The following is a 23,549-nucleotide window of genomic DNA, read 5'->3' as shown; positions in this document are numbered from 1 at the left end:
TAGAGTTTTGTGTAAGGCTTGTTTTAGGATTTTGCAAAATTTCAAGATTTTAGCATCCCCCCCACACTTAAATTACACATTGTCCTCAATGTGTCTAAAAAATAAAGTTTTTGGTTGATTAGAATATGTAAAAGTGTGTTTAAAAACAAAGATTTGTGTTACTGGCACTCTGGACACGGCCCCGTGTTGACCGGGCACGGCCCCGTGGTCAAGTGCCAGTAACAAAAATTATAGAAGTGAAACAGAAGCCTGGACACGGGGGCGTGTCCGCTGAACACGGCCCGTGTCCAGTTACCTGAACTGGGTGATTTCCTGCAGGGGGCTCAGCACGGGGCCGTGTTGGTTGTGCACGGCCCGTGTGGAGCCTTCTGTTATGGAGATTTTTGTCGGTTTGTTCTGTTCTTCTGCATGGTTCCATTTTTTCTCGTTCCCTTTTTCATCCATTACCACGAGTCCATTTTATTCTGCAAAAACTAAAAGATTAAACTAAACTAAGGATAGGTCCGCGGAATGCCTCCGTGGTGCGCCACGTTTATAAGGGTCTTTGGCTAGACCCGATTCCCGGTCACACGTCTTTTGATTGGGGTGCCTTGCCTCCCAAGTTACACCGTCGGAGAGCGGCATCCAAGCTTGAATCAATAACCTTCATGTAGTGGACCGGGTCGTCATCCTCTATTCTCTTCCCAACTCCAAATTTTACCTCATCGTCCCCATATCTCAAAGTTAGTGTCCCGTCATTCATGTCCACCACTGCTTGTGCGGTGGCAAGGAAGGGTCTCCCTAGAATAAGGGGGACCTCGGTGTCTTCTTCCATGTCGAGTATGACAAAGTCAACAGGATAAACAAATCTGCTTACCCTTACCAAGACATTTTCGATGACACCTTGCGGGAATTTGACCGATCGATCAGCGAGTTGTATGCTTATTTTTGTGGGGCTCGTGGTTCCCAAGCCAAGCCTTTTGAACATTGAAGAGGGCATGAGGTTAATGCTAGCTCCTAAGTCGGCCAAGGCATTGCGAACGGGTGATTCCCCTATTGAGCATGGAATTGTGAAACTTCCGGGATCGATCTTCTTTTGTGGTAGTTTATTGAGTACGAGGGCAGAGCATTCTTCGCCTAAATTAACTAATTGCAAATTTTCAATTTTCTTTTTATGTGTAAGGAAGTCCCTCATAAATTTAGAGTATTTGGGCATTTGGGTTAGGACTTCGATAAAAGGAATATTGACATGCAATTGTTTTAGCAAACTTTCGAATTTTGCGAATTGCTCATTGGTTTTTTGACGAATTAACCTACCGGGGTACGGAACTCGAGAGGCCTTGGTAGGCTCTGTTGATGGGGGAGTGTCCTTCTCCTGCAGATGTGTTGGCGTTGATTCTTCCGTTGCTGGAGGTACTTCTGCAGGACCTACGGTGCGGTTTCGTAGTGTGATGAGGTGAACTTGCGCCTTTGGGTTGGTTTCGGTATTGCTAGGTAATGCGCCTTGTGGTCTTTCGGAAAAATTTTGAGCTAGTTGATTTATTTGTTTTTCTATGTTTTGAATGCTAGCTTGTTGATTCCTAAAATTTGATTCTAATTGTAGGAATCTTTCCGAATTTTTCTTATCAGTGTCGGAGACAAGGCGAGATATGGTATCTTCGAGCCTCTCTCTTCCACTTTGTTGAGTGAAATTTTGCGACTCATTTCTTGATTGCTGAAAGTTTGTTCGTTGCGGTTGTTGGTTACTACTATTGCCGGGCTCCCTCCAACCAAGGTTTGGGTGGTTTCGCCATCCTTGGTTGTAGGTCCCTGTTGGAGGACCCGACGGCCTAGGTCTATTATCAATGTAGTTTACCATTTCTTGTTGATCGTCCGTTTCTTTCATGCAACTCCAATTTTCATGTGACCCACCACACCCTTCACAAGCCATGACCGAGACTGTTTTGGTCATTTCTAATTTTTTTATTTTTGAAGAAAGGGCCTCGATTTGGGCTTGTAAAGAGGTGTTTTCGTCTACCTTATGGGCGCCCGGGGCGATAGATTTATTTCCCCGGGGAGTGTGCCACTGAAAATTGGTTTGAGCAATTTCCTCAATCTGATTATATATTTCGTGTGGGCGACGATTACCTAAAAGTCCCCCGGAGCTAGAATCAAGTGTCTGCCTAGTATGTGGCAACAACCCATTGTAGAAAGTGGATACTTGTTGCCATATTGCGAGGCCGTGATGGGGACACTTGCGTAATAGCTCCTTGAACCTTTCCCAAGTTTCATATAAGGATTCCCCGTCCTCTTGTGAGTATGTGTTAATTTCAGCCATTAATTTAGCAGTTTTAGAAGGAGGGAAATACTTATACAGAAATTTTTGGGCTAGTTCATCCCAGGTGTTTACCGATCCAGCTGGGAGGGTGTTGAGCCAAGCTTTCGCTCGGTCTTTTAGTGAGAATGGAAACATACGAAGGCGGATGGCGTCGTTTGATGCTCCATTGATCCGAAAGGTATCACATATTTCTAAGAAATTAGTTATATGTAGATGGGGATCCTCGTCCGCGAGCCCGTGAAAGGTCGCGGAGTTTTGGAGCATTTGTATCAAGTGCGGTCGAAGTTCGAAGTTATTGGCTTCGACATTCGGTGCATTGATAGCGGCGCCTAGATTACCTACGGTGGGCCGTAAGTAATCCATGAGGGTACGTTGGTCCGCCATTGGGGTTGGATCACCCGAAACCTTCTCTTGGTTTTTGGCTTTTAACCGTTTTCTGAGAAAGCGTTCGGGTTCTTCTAATGGCTCCTTTATGTCTTTATTGGAACTGGAGCTCATACACTACGCGAGGTTGGCGTCGGGTTCCAAGTCCTGCAATAAAAACAGAAAAGAATATCGGTCAGAAGGTTCACCACGGCCCCGTGTCGAGCGAACACGGCCCCGTGGTCGTAGTTACAGTGATTGTTTTTCAGATCCCAGTTACTGGAAGTTGGACACGGCCCCGTGTTGCACCGACACGGTCCCGTGTTCAGCCTTCTGTAACTTGAAAAACAACAAAACTGCCAGTAATGAGGCTGAGCACGGCCCGTGTCCGACCAGGCACGGCCCCGTGCTGAGCTCTGCAGAAGCTGAAAAATCTAAAAAAAAAATCCTAAAAATTAAAGAAAAATAAAAAGATGATTAGGCCGTTGATTCCTAACTTTCTTAAAATCCTTGTGTCCCCGGCAGCGGCGCCAAAAAACTTGATGCGTGTCAGTGTGTATATGTTTTTAATAAATAATTAAGCCCTTTTTACACTTTTAGCCAAGTTTTAAATTTATAAAACACGATATTTACTAACACTAAACACACATATGGGCAAGTGCACCCATCGTGGACGTAGTATAGTGTTGGTAAGATACCGAGGTCGTCCAAGGACACAAGAGCTTTTAATACCGGTTTATCCTCAACGTCTAATCAAATCAAAAGGTTAGAAAAATTGTTTTAAACTAAGAAAAATAAAAACTAACTAAATGCTGAAAAATAAAATAAAATAAAAAACAGATAGACAAGATGAATCACTTGGATCCGACACGTGTATTAGTATAACCTTTGATTATTTTCGCACTTTTGCACTTGTTTAAGAGATTATCTTAGTTATTGTAGTAGGCCCCTCTTTTGAAGGCGACGTTACCCTCAACCCAGTAGTTTGAGTCAGCAAGGATACAATCCTAAAGGGTCGGATTATTGAAAGATAATGAATTAAGTTATTAATGCAAATTATGGTAGGCCCCGCTTTTGGCGGTGACGTTACCCTCGGCTAAGTAGTCTGAGTCAGCAGGGATACAGTCCTAAATAGCCGGGTTATAGTATTAATAGTAGTTAACTTATGAGGGGGTCAAAGAGTTTGGATCCCCGCCATCCAATACCTATGGGCATTGAAGGAGATCCTACTAAATTTGACCCAGGTCCCAAGCAGGACCTCTAAACGCTGAACAAGGGCAAGACCCTTACCAAACCGTTCCCTTAACCCCCGACCAGGTAGCCAACATACCTCCATATAGACCGTGGAGATATGAATGGTGAAAATCTTTTATTTTATATAGACAGTAAAATAATGCCAAGACACCACGGACAAACGATAAGGAAAGATCACCTTCAACATAAGTAACTAGTTATTAAAGTCATTAATACAAAACCAAATAAAAAGTGCAAAAGATTAAAAATAAAAAGTATTATACTAAACACTTGTCTTCACCAAGTGATGTAAGAAACTTAGGTAAACATGGCCTTGATTGTCAAGAACTCTTACGATCAATCTTGGATCCCGAGACGACTCACACACTCTACGATGGACAATGGATGATGGTGGTGGATGATGGTGTTATGGTGGTGGTGGGTGGTGGATGAGGTGTGAGAGAGGTGGTGTGCCAAGGGATCAGGGAGAATGAAACCAAGCTCCTCTATTTATAGGCTGGACAGAACGCTGGACACGGCCCCGTGTCCACTGGACACGGCCCCGTGCCCGTCTGACACTCTCTCTCTTCATTAATTGTAATTGCGAATTACAATTAATGCGCCTGCTGTACTTTCAACACGCCCCCGTGCCCGCTGGGCACGGCCCCGTGGTGAGCAATGGAAGCTTCTACTGGTTTGTCTTTTCTGCTGCTTCCTGGGCACGCCCCCGTGTTCGCTGGACACGGGGCGTGTTCAGACTCTGTTTTCTTCTCTTTGTTTTGGGAGGTGCCGTTGAGGGTCCGGGCAGTCCACTTTTGTTCCTTTTCTTGTATTTATGGTAGAATTAGTGGTCTTTTTGCTTCTTTTGTGATTTTGAGCTCATTTCATCCTGAAAATACAAAAGGAAGACAAAAACACTCTTTTTCCAACATTAGTACTTAAAAAGGGTTAGTTTTATGCCTTAATTGATGTGTTTTATATGTTGCATTTTACACACATCAAATACCCCCACACTTGAACTTTTGCTTGTCCTCAAGCAAAACTCTTTTAATGTGGCTTATACTCCCAAATGGAATAGGTAGAAGAGAAGTTTTTTAGCTTGTCCTAGAGTGTCGGGAATCCAAGGTTTTTATAGGTTTTATTTTTATTTTATTTACAATCCTATTCGTTATGATTTATTTTGAACTTTTCATAAGATAAACTACTTATTTTGGCATAACATGACTTATTAAAATTCCATTTATATACAAGTTCACATACCTCACGGGAGATCACTCAACACTCGGCCGAAGGTGTATATTTAAGTGAATCGCTCGAGAGCGGCACGGACTTACGTTTTCCATAGGCTTGCCAAGCGATCAATCCTCCTCCTTTTTAACTTTTTACCTTTGTAAATATCAAGAGGACTTTCGGGGTGAAGGCTTGGGTTTAAAGGTGGGTGGTTGGTTAGTGGTTAGTAAAAAGGGCGAAAATCGTAACAAGTGTCGGTTTTCATACCTTATTTTTAGTGACATTTATTTTTGAAGTATTTCTCCAAACAAGCTTTTGTAGCTTTTGTTTGTTTTTGACTTCATTATTCATATTTATAATTTTTTTTTTTTTTCGTCACGTAGAGGGTATGTTTATGAAAAACCGAGCTTGTTACTAAAATAAGGGTGAAAAAAAAATAAAAAAGGTTTTTGGTGGGTAAAAAAAATTGTTTTGGGGGTAATGAAATGAAAGGTTTAGGCTCAAAGGGGTTTTTCTAGGGGGATTTTGGGTAGGTAAAAAAAAATGAAAAATAATGGTTTTGAAAGAAAAATAGTTAGTCCTAATGCCTCCATCATTTACTTACTTGGGTTTAAGTTGGTAAGGACCGGGAATGTATCGTCGTGGCAAGTTCTAGATTTGTAAAGACCGAGCGGCTATTCACACAAGAAACGAAAAATGAGCATTTAATCTAAATATGTATATTTTTATGCTCAATAAAGGCTCAAAACTCACTTTTGTGGGAATGGGTTTTTAATGTGACCAAGCATATATAATCGAATTTTAGCTAGACTTGTTATACCGTTTCGTAATTTTCTTATGTTAGTTCTTTTTATCACGACGCTATCGGTTGTAAAATAAAAAAAATATATATATATAACCCTTTTATAACTTGTTATTCCCAACTTAAACTAAGACAAGTAAATAAAAAAAAATGAAAAAGTTTTTTTGAAAAAAATTTGGGGTGTTTAGCGGTTCCAATAGAGTTTTGTGTAAGGCTTGTTTTAGGATTTTGCAAAATTTCAAGATTTTAGCATCCCCCCCACACTTAAATTACACATTGTCCTCAATGTGTCTAAAAATAAAGTTTTTGGTTGATTAGAATATGTAAAAGTGTGTTTAAAAACAAAGATTTGTGTTACTGGCACTCTGGACACGGCCCCGTGTTGACTGGGCACGGCCCCGTGGTCAAGTGCCAGTAACAAAAATTATAGAAGTGAAACAGAAGCCTGGACACGGGGGCGTGTCCGCTGAACACGGCCCGTGTCCAGTTACCTGAACTGGGTGATTTCCTGCAGGGGGCTCAGCACGGGGCCGTGTTGGTTGTGCACGGCCCGTGTGGAGCCTTCTGTTATGGAGATTTTTGTCGGTTTGTTCTGTTCTTCTGCATGGTTCCATTTTTTCTCGTTCCCTTTTTCATCCATTACCACGAGTCCATTTTATTCTGCAAAAACTAAAAGATTAAACTAAACTAAGGATAGGTCCGCGGAATGCCTCCGTGGTGCGCCACGTTTATAAGGGTCTTTGGCTAGACCCGATTCCCGGTCACACGTCTTTTGATTGGGGTGCCTTGCCTCCCAAGTTACACCGTCGGAGAGCGGCATCCAAGCTTGAATCAATAACCTTCATGTAGTGGACCGGGTCGTCATCCTCTATTCTCTTCCCAACTCCAAATTTTACCTCATCGTCCCCATATCTCAAAGTTAGTGTCCCGTCATTCATGTCCACCACTGCTTGTGCGGTGGCAAGGAAGGGTCTCCCTAGAATAAGGGGGACCTCGGTGTCTTCTTCCATGTCGAGTATGACAAAGTCAACAGGATAAACAAATCTGCTTACCCTTACCAAGACATTTTCGATGACACCTTGCGGGAATTTGACCGATCGATCAGCGAGTTGTATGCTTATTTTTGTGGGGCTCGTGGTTCCCAAGCCAAGCCTTTTGAACATTGAAGAGGGCATGAGGTTAATGCTAGCTCCTAAGTCGGCCAAGGCATTGCGAACGGGTGATTCCCCTATTGAGCATGGAATTGTGAAACTTCCGGGATCGATCTTCTTTTGTGGTAGTTTATTGAGTACGAGGGCAGAGCATTCTTCGCCTAAATTAACTAATTGCAAATTTTCAATTTTCTTTTTATGTGTAAGGAAGTCCCTCATAAATTTAGAGTATTTGGGCATTTGGGTTAGGACTTCGATAAAAGGAATATTGACATGCAATTGTTTTAGCAAACTTTCGAATTTTGCGAATTGCTCATTGGTTTTTGACGAATTAACCTACCGGGGTACGGAACTCGAGAGGCCTTGGTAGGCTCTGTTGATGGGGGAGTGTCCTTCTCCTGCAGATGTGTTGGCGTTGATTCTTCCGTTGCTGGAGGTACTTCTGCAGGACCTACGGTGCGGTTTCGTAGTGTGATGAGGTGAACTTGCGCCTTTGGGTTGGTTTCGGTATTGCTAGGTAATGCGCCTTGTGGTCTTTCGGAAAAATTTTGAGCTAGTTGATTTATTTGTTTTTCTATGTTTTGAATGCTAGCTTGTTGATTCCTAAAATTTGATTCTAATTGTAGGAATCTTTCCGAATTTTTCTTATCAGTGTCGGAGACAAGGCGAGATATGGTATCTTCGAGCCTCTCTCTTCCACTTTGTTGAGTGAAATTTTGCGACTCATTTCTTGATTGCTGAAAGTTTGTTCGTTGCGGTTGTTGGTTACTACTATTGCCGGGCTCCCTCCAACCAAGGTTTGGGTGGTTTCGCCATCCTTGGTTGTAGGTCCCTGTTGGAGGACCCGACGGCCTAGGTCTATTATCAATGTAGTTTACCATTTCTTGTTGATCGTCCGTTTCTTTCATGCAACTCCAATTTTCATGTGACCCACCACACCCTTCACAAGCCATGACCGAGACTGTTTTGGTCATTTCTAATTTTTTTATTTTTGAAGAAAGGGCCTCGATTTGGGCTTGTAAAGAGGTGTTTTCGTCTACCTTATGGGCGCCCGGGGCGATAGATTTATTTCCCCGGGGAGTGTGCCACTGAAAATTGGTTTGAGCAATTTCCTCAATCTGATTATATATTTCGTGTGGGCGACGATTACCTAAAAGTCCCCCGGAGCTAGAATCAAGTGTCTGCCTAGTATGTGGCAACAACCCATTGTAGAAAGTGGATACTTGTTGCCATATTGCGAGGCCGTGATGGGGACACTTGCGTAATAGCTCCTTGAACCTTTCCCAAGTTTCATATAAGGATTCCCCGTCCTCTTGTGAGTATGTGTTAATTTCAGCCATTAATTTAGCAGTTTTAGAAGGAGGGAAATACTTATACAGAAATTTTTGGGCTAGTTCATCCCAGGTGTTTACCGATCCAGCTGGGAGGGTGTTGAGCCAAGCTTTCGCTCGGTCTTTTAGTGAGAATGGAAACATACGAAGGCGGATGGCGTCGTTTGATGCTCCATTGATCCGAAAGGTATCACATATTTCTAAGAAATTAGTTATATGTAGATGGGGATCCTCGTCCGCGAGCCCGTGAAAGGTCGCGGAGTTTTGGAGCATTTGTATCAAGTGCGGTCGAAGTTCGAAGTTATTGGCTTCGACATTCGGTGCATTGATAGCGGCGCCTAGATTACCTACGGTGGGCCGTAAGTAATCCATGAGGGTACGTTGGTCCGCCATTGGGGTTGGATCACCCGAAACCTTCTCTTGGTTTTTGGCTTTTAACCGTTTTCTGAGAAAGCGTTCGGGTTCTTCTAATGGCTCCTTTATGTCTTTATTGGAACTGGAGCTCATACACTACGCGAGGTTGGCGTCGGGTTCCAAGTCCTGCAATAAAAACAGAAAAGAATATCGGTCAGAAGGTTCACCACGGCCCCGTGTCGAGCGAACACGGCCCCGTGGTCGTAGTTACAGTGATTGTTTTTCAGATCCCAGTTACTGGAAGTTGGACACGGCCCCGTGTTGCACCGACACGGTCCCGTGTTCAGCCTTCTGTAACTTGAAAAACAACAAAACTGCCAGTAATGAGGCTGAGCACGGCCCGTGTCCGACCAGGCACGGCCCCGTGCTGAGCTCTGCAGAAGCTGAAAAATCTAAAAAAAAATCCTAAAAATTAAAGAAAAATAAAAAGATGATTAGGCCGTTGATTCCTAACTTTCTTAAAATCCTTGTGTCCCCGGCAGCGGCGCCAAAAACTTGATGCGTGTCAGTGTGTATATGTTTTTAATAAATAATTAAGCCCTTTTTACACTTTTAGCCAAGTTTTAAATTTATAAAACACGATATTTACTAACACTAAACACACATATGGGCAAGTGCACCCATCGTGGACGTAGTATAGTGTTGGTAAGATACCGAGGTCGTCCAAGGACACAAGAGCTTTTAATACCGGTTTATCCTCAACGTCTAATCAAATCAAAAGGTTAGAAAATTGTTTTAAACTAAGAAAAATAAAAACTAACTAAATGCTGAAAAATAAAATAAAATAAAAACAGATAGACAAGATGAATCACTTGGATCCGACACGTGTATTAGTATAACCTTTGATTATTTTCGCACTTTTGCACTTGTTTAAGAGATTATCTTAGTTATTGTAGTAGGCCCCTCTTTTGAAGGCGACGTTACCCTCAACCCAGTAGTTTGAGTCAGCAAGGATACAATCCTAAAGGGTCGGATTATTGAAAGATAATGAATTAAGTTATTAATGCAAATTATGGTAGGCCCCGCTTTTGGCGGTGACGTTACCCTCGGCTAAGTAGTCTGAGTCAGCAGGGATACAGTCCTAAATAGCCGGGTTATAGTATTAATAGTAGTTAACTTATGAGGGGGTCAAAGAGTTTGGATCCCCGCCATCCAATACCTATGGGCATTGAAGGAGATCCTACTAAATTTGACCCAGGTCCCAAGCAGGACCTCTAAACGCTGAACAAGGGCAAGACCCTTACCAAACCGTTCCCTTAACCCCCGACCAGGTAGCCAACATACCTCCATATAGACCGTGGAGATATGAATGGTGAAAATCTTTTATTTTATATAGACAGTAAAATAATGCCAAGACACCACGGACAAACGATAAGGAAAGATCACCTTCAACATAAGTAACTAGTTATTAAAGTCATTAATACAAAACCAAATAAAAAGTGCAAAAGATTAAAAATAAAAAGTATTATACTAAACACTTGTCTTCACCAAGTGATGTAAGAAACTTAGGTAAACATGGCCTTGATTGTCAAGAACTCTTACGATCAATCTTGGATCCCGAGACGACTCACACACTCTACGATGGACAATGGATGATGGTGGTGGATGATGGTGTTATGGTGGTGGTGGGTGGTGGATGAGGTGTGAGAGAGGTGGTGTGCCAAGGGATCAGGGAGAATGAAACCAAGCTCCTCTATTTATAGGCTGGACAGAACGCTGGACACGGCCCCGTGTCCACTGGACACGGCCCCGTGCCCGTCTGACACTCTCTCTCTTCATTAATTGTAATTGCGAATTACAATTAATGCGCCTGCTGTACTTTCAACACGCCCCCGTGCCCGCTGGGCACGGCCCCGTGGTGAGCAATGGAAGCTTCTACTGGTTTGTCTTTTCTGCTGCTTCCTGGGCACGCCCCCGTGTTCGCTGGACACGGGGCGTGTTCAGACTCTGTTTTCTTCTCTTTGTTTTGGGAGGTGCCGTTGAGGGTCCGGGCAGTCCACTTTTGTTCCTTTTCTTGTATTTATGGTAGAATTAGTGGTCTTTTTGCTTCTTTTGTGATTTTGAGCTCATTTCATCCTGAAAATACAAAAGGAAGACAAAAACACTCTTTTTCCAACATTAGTACTTAAAAAGGGTTAGTTTTATGCCTTAATTGATGTGTTTTATATGTTGCATTTTACACACATCAATTAACCTCTTCTACTTGCTCATCAACCAAGCCCACTACACAAACTTCCGACATGTGGCCTATTTCGTTGCAATTCGTGCACACATTGTACACTTGGTTCATGGTTTGAACGTTGCCACTCTCAACTCCATGCACTTGGGGCCTTTGAATCACATGCCTTGCCCTTCTAGAAGATTGAGCTTTTCTCTTCAAATTCACCGCCATTTGCTCTAAAAATGCCCAATCAATATGTTCGTAATTCGTACCGAACGTACCGTTAGTGATTGACATCAAATCCCGTGCATCCTCCGAACTCAACCCTTCATGAAATGCATTCAACAATTCCCAAATTTGGATCCCATGATGAGGGCAATTCCGTAACATCATGTTAAACCTCTCAAACGCTTCGTGAAACATTTCCCCCGATTGTTGTTGGAAACTTCTCAAACCTCCTCTAGCATCGTTGGTCTTTTGAGAAGTGTAATATTCATCCAAGAATATTTGTTGCATGTCGGCCCATGTAAAAATGGACACGGAGGGCAATGTATGGAACCATCTCTTCGCTTTATCTTCAATGGAAAACTGGAAAAGAACCAACTTGACATCATCCGCAGAAAACCCTTGACCTCCAATAGTATTGCAAATGGAGTCATATGTCTCCAAATGAAAGTAGGGTTCTTCCGTTGCTAGCCCTTTGAACTTTGGTAAACTTTGGAGAGCGGTTGTTCTAACTTCAAAGGTCCTTCCATCCGCTCGATGAGGAATCACTACCGGCGAAGGATTGTTAGTGATAATTGGCCGGAAGTGAGCTTCAATTCCCCATACTACTTCTCGTTGATGTCTTTGAGGTGCGCCCAATGGTGCCCTTGGTTGACCCATTTGCCCTTGAGGAACAAACGGTGGTTGATATTGATGTTGATGCATTGGTTGTTGCGGAATAGGCCCTTGAAATTGAGGTTGCATGTTTTGAGGCCGCACTTGTTGTAGCAGTGTAGGGCGTTGCAATTGTGGCCCTTGCGGTCTAATGTGTTGCACTCCAACCGGTAGTCTACCCATATTTTGAAATTGTTGAATAGGTTGACTTTGTTGACCCGCTTCGCCTTGTAATCCCGAATATCCTCCATCACCCCCATAGTAAAAACCTTCTTCTTCGTATCCCCTAAATTCCTCTTCATACCCACCATCATAACCATCCCCTTGAACTCCCGAAGATTGCCCGAAGGGAAGAGTTGAATATTGAAACCACGATTGGTTTTGTGGTCTAAAAGATGGCATAGCATCCACAATAGTTGAATTTGGTGCAATTGTGAAATTAGAGGATGATTGACCCGTAGTTGGGGGAAAGAAATGGGAAAGTGGTGGGATTGTGGTAGAAGGGCTAAAGGTGAGAGTGGGTTTGACTTGGGTAGTGATTGGTTGCGTGGCATTGGTTGGGGTGACTTCGGTTGTGGTATTAGGTATGGTGGTGTTTGGTGATGGTTGTGTGACAGTAGGTGTGAAAATTGAGGTCGTCTGACTCGTTGTGGGTGGTACTTGAGATTCTTACATGATGTTTCTTGGTGTAATGGGTGAAGTAGGTGAACCAACAATTCTGTTTTCACGTAATAAAACTCTGTTTTGCCTCAATGTCCTTTCAATTTCCGGATCGAACGATAGTGGTGACGACTTGTGAGAGCCTCTAGTATGCATACACCTGAAAGTACCTGCACATAAACACAACCAGCGTAAACCCGAAAATAACAAACAAAACTACTAAATTAACACACGTTGCGCACTACTCTCCGACAACGGCGCCAAAATTTGACGTGCTGTCGTAGGTACACGCAAATTTAATCCAATTACAACTAATAGCTAGCGGCAAGTGGGTATCGAACTCAGGGAGTATGTGGAAAATGTGTGATTTTATAGCTTTGCACTTAAACTAAAATTAAACTAAAATGCAGAAATTAAAATTCAAGAGTTGATTGTTTTGGTTTTAAGAACTAATATTAACTACTTAAATTGCAAATCAAAGATTAAGTTTGTAAACCGACTAGGAACAAGCGACCATCTTAGGATTCGGTTTCTTTTAACAATTGTGTGAAATTCCAACTAGAAAGAGTTACATAGACATAACTCGTGCATAAATGATTGACGTGATAAAAGGGAACAAAGTACTCGGATTATATAAACGCGAGGTTGTTACCCGATGATCAATTAATCAATATCCAACCCTAACCTTCCCGTGATATCCCGATTGTCAACGACACCAAGAATGTACGATTTAGACTAGAATCAAAACATAAATTAACAAGTTACAATCAAACATTCATTCACCATAATAAACATAGCAAACACACCAAGTTTATCATTCTAGAAATAAACGAAAACACACAAAAGTCGTAATAGAAACCTTCACCTAAAATGATCACCAAAAGTTTAGCCGGACATGGCTTGGTGAATCATCATTCCAACCAAATCAATGTTCATAAGGATCAAAATACAAACCGAAATGTTTAGAATTGTTTCCAATCAAGCAAGAACAACCAAAATCGCCCCTAAGATGCTCCAAAACCGTCCAATGATGAGATAATGTGAAAAGACAACCAAAAACTGGTTAAATGAAGGCAGTTACGTTTTCCTCGCAGCCTCCACCGTAAATTACGGTACCCACCGTAATTTACGGTGGTCTTCATATTGTTACGGTGATTGAAGACTGAGTTACGGTGAACATTTTTGATGTTTCAGGGCCACCGTAAATTACGGTGGCCACCGTAATTTACGGTGGACCCCTGAATTGTATGTTTTGTTTCTTCTTTCACCACGCGTGTGACCCGTTCATCTCCAATCCTCCCTGAGCTGCGTTTTGTCCCTTTTTAGCTCCCGAACTGCACCTGAAACATGAGCAACCGTAGTTATCTAATTCAAGATAATTACGCGATTAAGTTTAGGATAAATCCGTCTTTTAACATCATTAAGGGTGAGTGAACTAGAAGTGTTAGAATATACAAACTATTGGATGATAAATACAATTTTTAAACTATTGGACTAATAGTGTTAAAATTAGCAAACCACATAGACGAAAAATTGAAGTTTACTCTTTATTTCATTATTTTTCAAGTAAATTACACAAATTGTCCTAATTTGTGTAAATGGTAAAATAGTAATTTTATATAAACTAGGTTTAAATAAGTTCGCCGTGTTGCGGCGCATTTCTTTTGTTATTTAGTCTGTGTTTTTCATGTGTTTTGAAATCATTACGAGCGTGTTGCGAACGGAACTACTGACAAGAATAAAAAGAAAATGTAGAAAAGAAAACTAAAAGACAACCGAAAGAAAATCAACCAAAAAAATTGTATGGTGACGATGTTGTTCGTATGAAACCCGTAGTCAGAGATAAGCAAATTGTTCTGGGTACCAGTACCAAATTTGCCGAATCGAAAAATCTTAAGTACCAACTCGGTACCAACTTTTGGCGTTCCTGGTACCGGTTCACTACCGTTTTTTACCTTCATATACTGGTACCGTAACCGGTATTTTCGGTATCACTACCGATTCTGTATTGGTTGGAACCGAGCTCATCCCTACCCATGAAACTAAAAAAAGAAAAAATTAAAAGTTGAAGAAAATCAACAAAAAAAAGTTGTACAATGTCGTTGTTCGTACGGTAACCGTGATCAGGGAGGAGCAAATGGTACCGAGTTGTGGTGCACAAATCGGGTTTTCTGAATACCTGGTTCCGGGTATAGAACCGGGTTCGGGTACGATCGGGTTCTACAAAATCGGGTATTGACAATACCCGGGTCGGGTCCGGGTCCGGATTTTATATAAAAAATGTATACCCTATATACCCGGGTTCGGGTTAGGTTTTCTAATACTTGGATATTATAATACCCTATTTTCGGGTTCGGGTAGGGTCGGGTATGGATCAGGTTGGGTTCGGGTATGCCTCGGGTATTCAGTTTTTTTTGATAAATCATAGAAATATAACATGCAAAACCTTTTTATTTCATAAAACATAGAAATACATGACACCTAAATAATCATTGAACCGGATCGAATAAGATGATGAACATAGATATCTTCGAATAACTAGATCGTCTTCGTTTATTGTTCGTCATCAAAGACCCTTTTTATAGGTATAGAGATACGACGTAAACCAAACAAATAATCATAATACACTTTCTAACGGCTATGTAGTCATTACCAATGGACAAAACTTGAAAAAACACTAAAACAAGAAAAAACCTGAACAGGATATTGGGAAAACCGGACCGGGTATTGAAAAAACCCGGTTCCAGGTTCGGGTTGAAACCGGGTACTCGTAAAACCCGGGTTGAAAACGGGTATAAAAAACCTGGTTCCAGGTTCGGGTTTTATAACAGAAATGCAAACCCAACCCCTACCCTATAGGTAGGGTCGGGTTCGGGTTCGGGTATAAAAGACCCGGATTTTATAATACCCGATTCCGGATTTTATTTTCGGGTCCGGATCCGGGTTCGGGTTTTTTGTGCACCACTAGTACCGAGTAGCAGCACTGAATTTCCCAAACCAAAAGATTTCCAATATCAATTCGGCACCAACTTTTGGCGTTTTCTATATTAGTGCCAGTTTTTACCTTTATCAACTGATACCGAATAGGACCGACCCGGTATTTTCGATACCGGTTAACACCAAGCTTATCCCAACCGCTGATATTAAAATAACTATTATTATAATATTAAAATAATAAAAGTATTAAAAAAACTATATATTATTATAATATTAAAAAAATAACTATTATTATAATATTAAAATAATAAAAATATTAAAAAAAATGTATTATTATAATATTAAAATCACTATTCATTTCAATTCGTTTATATAAATATTATATATATAAATATATAAATATATAATATTTATTAACATATAATATATAATAATTAACAAAAAAATTAACGAAATTAACAACCACATAACCCAAACGGCTAAACTAGTTATTTTTCAAATAGACATCGAACGTGTTATTTTTATCTTTTTTTTTTTTTTTTTTTTTTTGAACGGCAAATTTGGATCACTGACGGATCACTGGAGTATCATCGTGCCATCAGCAGAATCATCCGATTATATCCATCTTCATTAGGCATAATGCCTATACACCAATTCAGAAGAAAACCCAATAAATATGGGAAAAACCCCTTATGAAAATCGAACCCAAAATCTATTGGTCCCAAAATCTTATCCTAAATGTCACTACGCTATAAAGTTATAAACAGAAACTCACAAATTCGTAACTAGTTTGGAAAACCAAATTTTGAAATCAAAAATCGAACTTAAAATTTAACCCAATTCAGAATTTTAGTTCTATTCGTTTTGAGGGTAAGTTTTCGTTTTTCCAAACTTCAATCACATATTAAAAATCCCTATTAATTTAAATCATATACATATTGAACCATTCTCACCGAACTTTCTGCGGTTAAGGATTAATAATTAAATGAAACATAACCGTGTGGATCGGGTCGCCTTGGGCCCACATAACTCATTTTTATTCCAGTTGATTTGACATCTGACAAACACGACAGCACGTGTTGGTGTACGCTAATCTCCTACAATATACAAAGTCTTGTTTACACGTGTAAGTGTGTAGTATACTTTGATATACATCAATAAATATACAAATAGTAGGTTTTCACCCGAGAACTTGGCCGGGTAAGAAATTTTGATTTACATTAATTATAAGTTTATAAATAAAATAAATACAAATAGAGTGATATATTACTATTAACGGTAAATAACTGATGACTTGATAACATAATTTTTTCGATGATTAGTCTCCAACCTTAGCAACTTTTCTTTGCTCAATTTGTCTGGTCCATGCACCCATTGTTTCCAAGTCATTGCTGGCTGCAAGAAACATCCACATGCTTTAGAGATCAAAAAATACAACACCAAGTAAAGCTATATATATAACCAGATTTACGCATCTACTTGAATCTTAAGCCAACAAAACAGAACAAAAAATGGTACTGCAATGATGTAAATAATTCTGAAATATTACCATCGCTATCCTATGGCTGTAAGATGTAGATAAGATTATTGTGTGATTTTGTAGGATTAAAGTAACTTTTAAAAAAAAAAGAAAAAAAAAGTGGACCAAATGGATTAAATAAAGATACATTAACTAAAAATTGGCCCAAATGAGTCAAACCAAATGCTTCATTAAAATCATAATTGTGTCAGTATCTTCCAACATAAACTGTGTTGGCATTAAAAGTAAAAATGAACATGAGAGCATTCAAACCCTAAATGCAAGATGTAAATCAACTTTTGTTTCAATTAATTTAAGAATAAATAAATAAGGAACTTATCTCAACACTGACATTAATCTGGAAACAAATACTTTAAATAAAAGATAATTTTGAAAGTTTTGTTTACAAAAGTTTATTGCTTAAATTTATTGATTTTTTCCTTCTTGAAAAACCAAGACTCTTATATATTAACATACTAGGTTAGAACCCTGTGTATTACATGGATTAAATAAATGTAATTTTATATATTAAATAATAAAAATTTATATCTTTATGAACCTTGTATATTATACGGGTTAAATAAATGTAATTTTATATATCAAATAATAAAAAAGTTATATCTTTAAGAACCATGTGTATTATACAGATTAAATAAATGTAATTTTGTATACTAAATACTAAAAACGTCGTATCTTTAAAAAAAACCCGTGTATAATCGGGTTGAATAAATCTACCAAATAATAAAAAATTACATCCTTAAAAAACTCGTATATTACACGTGTTGAATAGATATAAAAAGAGCTATATCTTTAAAAACCATGTATATTACACAGATTAAATAAATGTATTTTTGTATATTAAATACTAAAATGTCGTATCTTTAAAAACCGAGTTGAAAAATCTACCAAATTATAAAAAAATTATATCTTAAATAAATGTAATTTTGTATATTAAATATGAAAAACGTCGTATCTTTAAAAAAGCCCGTGTATAGTCGGGTTGAAAAATTTACCAAATAATAAAAAAATTATATCCTTAAAAACTTAATTGAAAGTAGAATATTGTACTTACATATAGTTTCTAAGTTGTTCATCAAAGGCCTGCATTCTTGTTTGGCTCCTTTCATGTTCAGCTCCTAAAAAAATTGGAAACCAATAAATCCCAACATTTAACTTGACTTTTAAGGTTAATATATGAACTTTTCAATTGGAAAGTTATTTAACATTTTTTTTACAAATTCAAACATATCACCAAAATTCCACACACAGTCAATTCTACTTGTAACGACTCGGACAATCTTAATCTTAATCCTAAGTCAGCAATGAATTCATTAGAATAAGTTTTGTAAAATGCACTTGTAACGACTCGTACAACTTCTTTTTAAATTGCGAAGACGATGAAATGGAGATACAATAATATAATACGTATATAAGAAAGAAGATTACAAATTTTCAGTAATTCAATGAGAAAAACAAACCCTAAAAACTATCTAACATAAAAATTGAGGTTCAAAAGTGGTATTGAAACAGAGGACTAACCAGATCTTTGAATATGATGAAGGCGATGACGAAGAAGAGAATGAAGAGGATCTCAAACTCAGCGAATCGAACGAACCGAAACACCAAGTCAACAGTCCGAGTTGGTACCGATTCGTCGTCTCTTCTTCTAGCGGTACCTGATTGCTTTGCCATATCTGCACTCTCGATTCATAGTTGGATATTTTGGTGATCGATCGCTTATCAATTAGGGTTTTTGAATGTCAAGGAAGATGAAATAAAAATGGGAAATAAGAGAGAGAGAGAGAGAGATGGCGGAAGAAACTTACATAAGAAGGAGAATAGAGGAAAATGTTTGGCGCCCAAGAGGGAATTCTCTGGCTTAAGAGAATGTCTACATCAACAAAATGATTGGCTAAAAATAAGCCATGTAGCTAAGATGTATGCTTTTAGTATAGTAGATAGATAATTACTATAATTATCTACAATTTTGAATTATTATTTAATAAGGGAACAATGATTTAGGATTCTAACCAATTTAAAAATGTGATTTCCTTAACGAAATTGAAAATATTTTAATATAATACTAATCCTATCATTTTAATGAACTTATTTGAATATTTAAAATAATATTTAAGTGTTCAGTTAAGAGTTTTGTTTCTAAACTTCGTAATTTCATTAGCTGCATGATTAGAACTATATCAACTAGTTTAATACCCGTTACTCTAACGTAACAAACAAAGATAATGTATATTACTTGTTTCGGTTTGCTTCTCCTTTTCCTCTTTTCCATCTCCTATTTGGAAAAATTCAACCATCTAACTTTTCCTTTTCTTCATTTCAAACCACTAAAACTCAGTCTCAAAAACATTATCCAAACACATTACCCCACGATGAAACATTTAAATATCACGATGAAACATTTAAATATCTCCAATACGGATTAAAACTGATTTTTATTACAATTAATTGTGTCAATTAGTTTTTGACCTTTAACTTTTGATGTGCAATCAATTTTTCAGTGTTTTAAGAGTAATATGAGAAGATTTACAGTTTGAATCTGCAACAAAAAAAACATGGTTAGTTTCCAAAATAGTGACCATCAAATTTTGGGATTTACAACAAATTAATGTTGAAGATGTGTAAATATATTAATTGATAAGGGAGCTTAACCTGAAGAAGTTGGTAACGGAGTTAACTCCGAAAGGATGCCATCAACTAAAACCGTGAAACCAAATGGTCCCAAACTTCCCTTCGGCTGCACCTAAGCTCGCAGTGCAATCATATTTATCATTGGTTTCACTTATTGCGTTCAGCGCATCTCTTGATCCTCCTCAAATGTTACAACTATGTCCAACTACAATCACCATATGTCATGTTACTATTTTGTCAAGATAATATTTCACTGAAAGCTTTATATGGCATGTTACATTATGAAACTTATAATAAAAGCACAAAACCTGTGTAGCTGTCCCTATGTCAGAGTGAATCAATCGAACTCGATCCCTTTAAACTCCGGACCTGTGCACTTTAACCCCCGTTTCATAAATTTTGACCCACTCCAACATATTATGAAGTATAACAGAATGAGACAAAAGTTGTATGTATAGTTACTGTTACCAATGACAATAATATAAGTAAACCTTAGTGATTCTACTTGATAAAGTAGCCTTTACTCCCTTTTGACAGCTAGTAAAACATGCTTGGAAAAGTAGGTACTTACACTACGATCTTATTAGTTGGGATAGGAACGGATCTAGCCACCGATTTGCCGAAATCTACTTTGACGCCCATCGAGAAGCAGGGGTTGGTAGATCGGTAGAATTGGTACTAAGAGCCAAAAGTATAAATAGCTCATGTAACACAATCGATGATTCATTAATTTCATGAAACCTGTAAGAAAAATTAGATTTATAGTTCACTGTTTATTCCATAAGATGGAGCCCAATACCTAGAGTTACATTCAACGAAAAGTCAACTAACTTTACTCAGTTGACATAAGGGGGTAGGGGCGCCCATCACTCACCACTCATTCATCACTCACAACATTCAATCAACTTCCGCCACGTCATCGAGCCTTATTCCATCAAAGTGGTGGATTTTAGTGGAAATGCCCATCACTCACCACACCCAACAATTTTCCTCACAACCCAACAATTTCCCTTACATTCTCTCCAACTTTTCACGCGTCATAGTGGCCACACGTTTTCAGTTCCACGCGTGATAGGGTTGAGCGGCGGCGGTGTTCCACAGGGATCTATGCGTGGTCACCGTGCCACCACGGAGCGCCCCGTCCCCCCTAATAAAATTTAACATCAAGCATGACATTAATCCAAGTGAAAAAAAATTAAATCTCCTACCTTACGAACGTTGTCCATCTCATTTAGTAAAACCTCATTGAATTGTCCCTCAGTTATTCTGTCTCTGTAAATTAAATAGAAGTATCAATCATTAACTAATAAGTTAAAGGGTTATTAAAAAAAGAAATAAGTTGCCAAACCTATAACAAATAATTCGCTGAGGTTTATGTCCAGGTGACCTCCTAAAAAATATCAAACCCAACTGAGGTCCAACTAACTCTCTTAACGAAATCAATTAAACCTTACCTAATCAAGTCTACATGAGTTTCACCCCTTTTGGTGAACAGGTCTTAAATAATCTCCTTCCTTCCTATGTGGTTGTGCAGATACCAAAATTTTGTATTTGGTAACTTGGGGCCAATTCATTGAAGCAACCAGCTATAAGAAAAAAACTAACTTCTAAAAACATGAATGAACAAATAAGTAAAAAAGGCTAAATGGCATGGGCATGTAAGAGTCAAACCAGGCCACTTCTGAATTATATATGTAGTTTTAACAGTTAAGCAGAACTTAAGCCTATCAAGCAGAAGGAAAAGAGAGATTATACAAAGTTACCCATGATGAGAACTTGGATTTGCTTGCAAATCTTGCTGTAGTGATCATTCAACTCAACATAGCAACTTTTCAGCCAAGATATTAGTCTCTAATTATACTTGTCTAAATATGGTTTTTAACAGCAACAATTCATTACCTGAGCCAGAGAAATAATTTCACTACGAAGAAGATACTCACATTTCAAGACCTGCGAACATAATTTAGTAATTTTCAATTATCACAATAACTTAAAATCTAAAATCATGGAAATCAAATATAGTAAACAAAAACAATGTCGAACAGATTTTTTATCCTTGTTAAAACTAAGACATTATATTATTACCTTTGTCGGCTCCAAACTTACAAGACCGCAGGCTCTAGCAGCCACTCCACTACAACTCTGTGAAAACGTAAAGATCCCTACCGAATCCGGACCAGGCTGCAAAAAACAATTGATTTTGATGATTAGTTATAGCACTTTAATCAAGATTGCTATCAATTAATCAAAAAGACTATTTTTACAAACTGTTTTAGACTTTTTAATCAAGATTATTGCAGATTAGACTGCCAGTTAGCTTTTTTCATTCAAGATTAGCTTTTTTCATTCAAGATTACTACTGTATGACTCGGACAACCCTCTTGAGTTGTGAGAATTTAGAGAAATCCATATCTTGTCCTAAAAGAAGCTTAGCAAACTTTTCCTTCATTTATTCCATCTCTACACAAACAAAGAAAAATATATTTTCTACAAATGTGTTTTGTATCAAAACATCAAAATGATCAAAAACTTACCATAACGCTTCGCCTTAGCCCGGGTAACGTGTTCATCGTCACTTACAACATGTTCTTGTTTATCCATCGTTGTCGAGTTTGTTTCCAATTTGCAAGTTTTGATGACTCCCCTTTACAACTGATGTGAACATACTTTCCTCATTGCAACCTTCAAGTCTTTCTTCAGCTTGCCAACCAAATCTATTCCTTTCACCAAACACAAATAACTATTAACACTTCACCATCCGTGAAATCAACTAATAAAGATACACATTCAGCCACTATAACAAACAAATAAAGAATATACATGCTAACGAATATTAGTGATATGACACTTTCATAAAGACACCAATATGAACCTTATACATGAACAGGAGCTGCATATTTTTTCTCTTAGAATTTGAGCCCCAGAGTAAGTCAAGCACATTGATAAAAAGAATGTTCTTAATGCAATTTTGTAAGGATAATGGTTTGTTTGTAAAGAAAGTGAAATGCACCAGGAAAATACTTTTGACTTTGAGGATACCAATATCCAAGCAACCCATTTATTTATAAATATTGGTAAAAGGGGTTTATTATGCATTTTGTTTTGGAACAAATTACATATGATATGATTGTTGGTGCATATATCTGTCGACTTCGTCTTGTATCGAGTCTTAGACTAGATAGAATAGATCAGGGCACGTTGTACGAGAAAGTAGCATGATTAGGTGTCTAAAAGGCTGATTCCGCTCCAACCTGCACATGTAGGTGATTCCGCCCGGAATCACATGTAGGTGATTCCGCCCGGAATCACATGTAGGTGATTCCGCCCGAAATTGCAAGTTGTTAATTCCGCTCCAAATGCTTCTATTTCATTACGAGCGGAATCAGGCCACTATATATAGTGTGTCTGGAGCGAAATCAGCAATTAGTCCCTTGTATTCCATGCCGAAGTGCTGCCGGTGTGAGATTTGATTGTAAACAGCGTCAGATCAATACAATAAGTGATTTGAGTGAAGATTTAGTTGTTTCTACTTTTGTTTCTTGTTTTCCGCACCTAAATAGAGTGAAACTCCTCTGAACGACTCATTCGGGTCAATCGCAAGATCCTACAATTGGTATCAGAGCTCAGGAGGAGGAGTTCTGCAGAGATTAGCTGGATTTCATTGAGATTTCTTACTTCTACACCTTCTTTCTTCATCAGAATGAGATTTAAAGGTCAAAATCGGACAAATTTTTCACAGACTGTTTAAAATTGGACATAGACAAACCCTTGAAAGTTTCATATTAAAATTCGGACTAAAAATGGACCAAAATGGACCCCGAACTGATTCCGCTTGAATGGACAATTTTCTGATTTCGCTCCAAATTATTGTCTGATTCCGCTCCAGGATACCATTTTTGTGATTCCGCTCCGAATTAGGGTTGA

General features: G+C 38.7%; 1 protein-coding gene and 1 long non-coding RNA gene across 6 annotated transcripts; both read right to left on the bottom strand.

Moving 5' to 3' along the window:
- Positions 1–16,605: 16,605 nt before the first annotated feature.
- On the bottom strand, positions 16,606–18,939 carry LOC110905227. 2 transcript variants are annotated; one of them, XM_035982752.1, is made up of 4 exons: positions 18,803–18,939; positions 18,516–18,670; positions 18,049–18,112; positions 16,606–16,852 (listed from the first exon to the last, which is right to left on the bottom strand). In XM_035982752.1, the coding sequence occupies exons 2-4, from the start codon at positions 18,666–18,668 to the stop codon at positions 16,776–16,778; spliced, it is 294 nt and encodes a 97-aa protein (XP_035838645.1). In that variant the 5' UTR covers positions 18,669–18,670; positions 18,803–18,939; the 3' UTR covers positions 16,606–16,775. The 2 variants fall into 2 exon arrangements, with proteins under 2 accessions (XP_035838645.1, XP_022006801.1); XM_022151109.2 differs by having other exon boundaries at positions 18,516–18,939.
- A 217-nt stretch (positions 18,940–19,156) lies between these two features.
- LOC110905226 lies at positions 19,157–22,447 on the bottom strand. Of its 4 annotated transcripts, none has more exons than XR_004878656.1 (7): positions 22,160–22,447; positions 21,711–21,806; positions 20,834–21,575; positions 20,197–20,366; positions 19,934–20,001; positions 19,647–19,830; positions 19,157–19,533 (listed from the first exon to the last, which is right to left on the bottom strand). It is a non-coding gene; the product is annotated as an uncharacterized LOC110905226 (long non-coding RNA). The 4 variants fall into 4 exon arrangements; XR_004878655.1 differs by having other exon boundaries at positions 19,934–20,366; positions 20,834–20,897; positions 21,080–21,575; XR_004878657.1 differs by having other exon boundaries at positions 19,934–20,366; positions 20,834–21,211; positions 21,389–21,575.
- Between the last annotated feature and the right edge of the window lie 1,102 nt (positions 22,448–23,549).

This window comes from Helianthus annuus, chromosome 14 (genome assembly GCF_002127325.2).
Source record: "Helianthus annuus cultivar XRQ/B chromosome 14, HanXRQr2.0-SUNRISE, whole genome shotgun sequence".
Lineage (NCBI taxonomy): Eukaryota > Viridiplantae > Streptophyta > Magnoliopsida > Asterales > Asteraceae > Helianthus > Helianthus annuus.
This window is presented reverse-complemented; position numbering and strand designations above follow the sequence as displayed.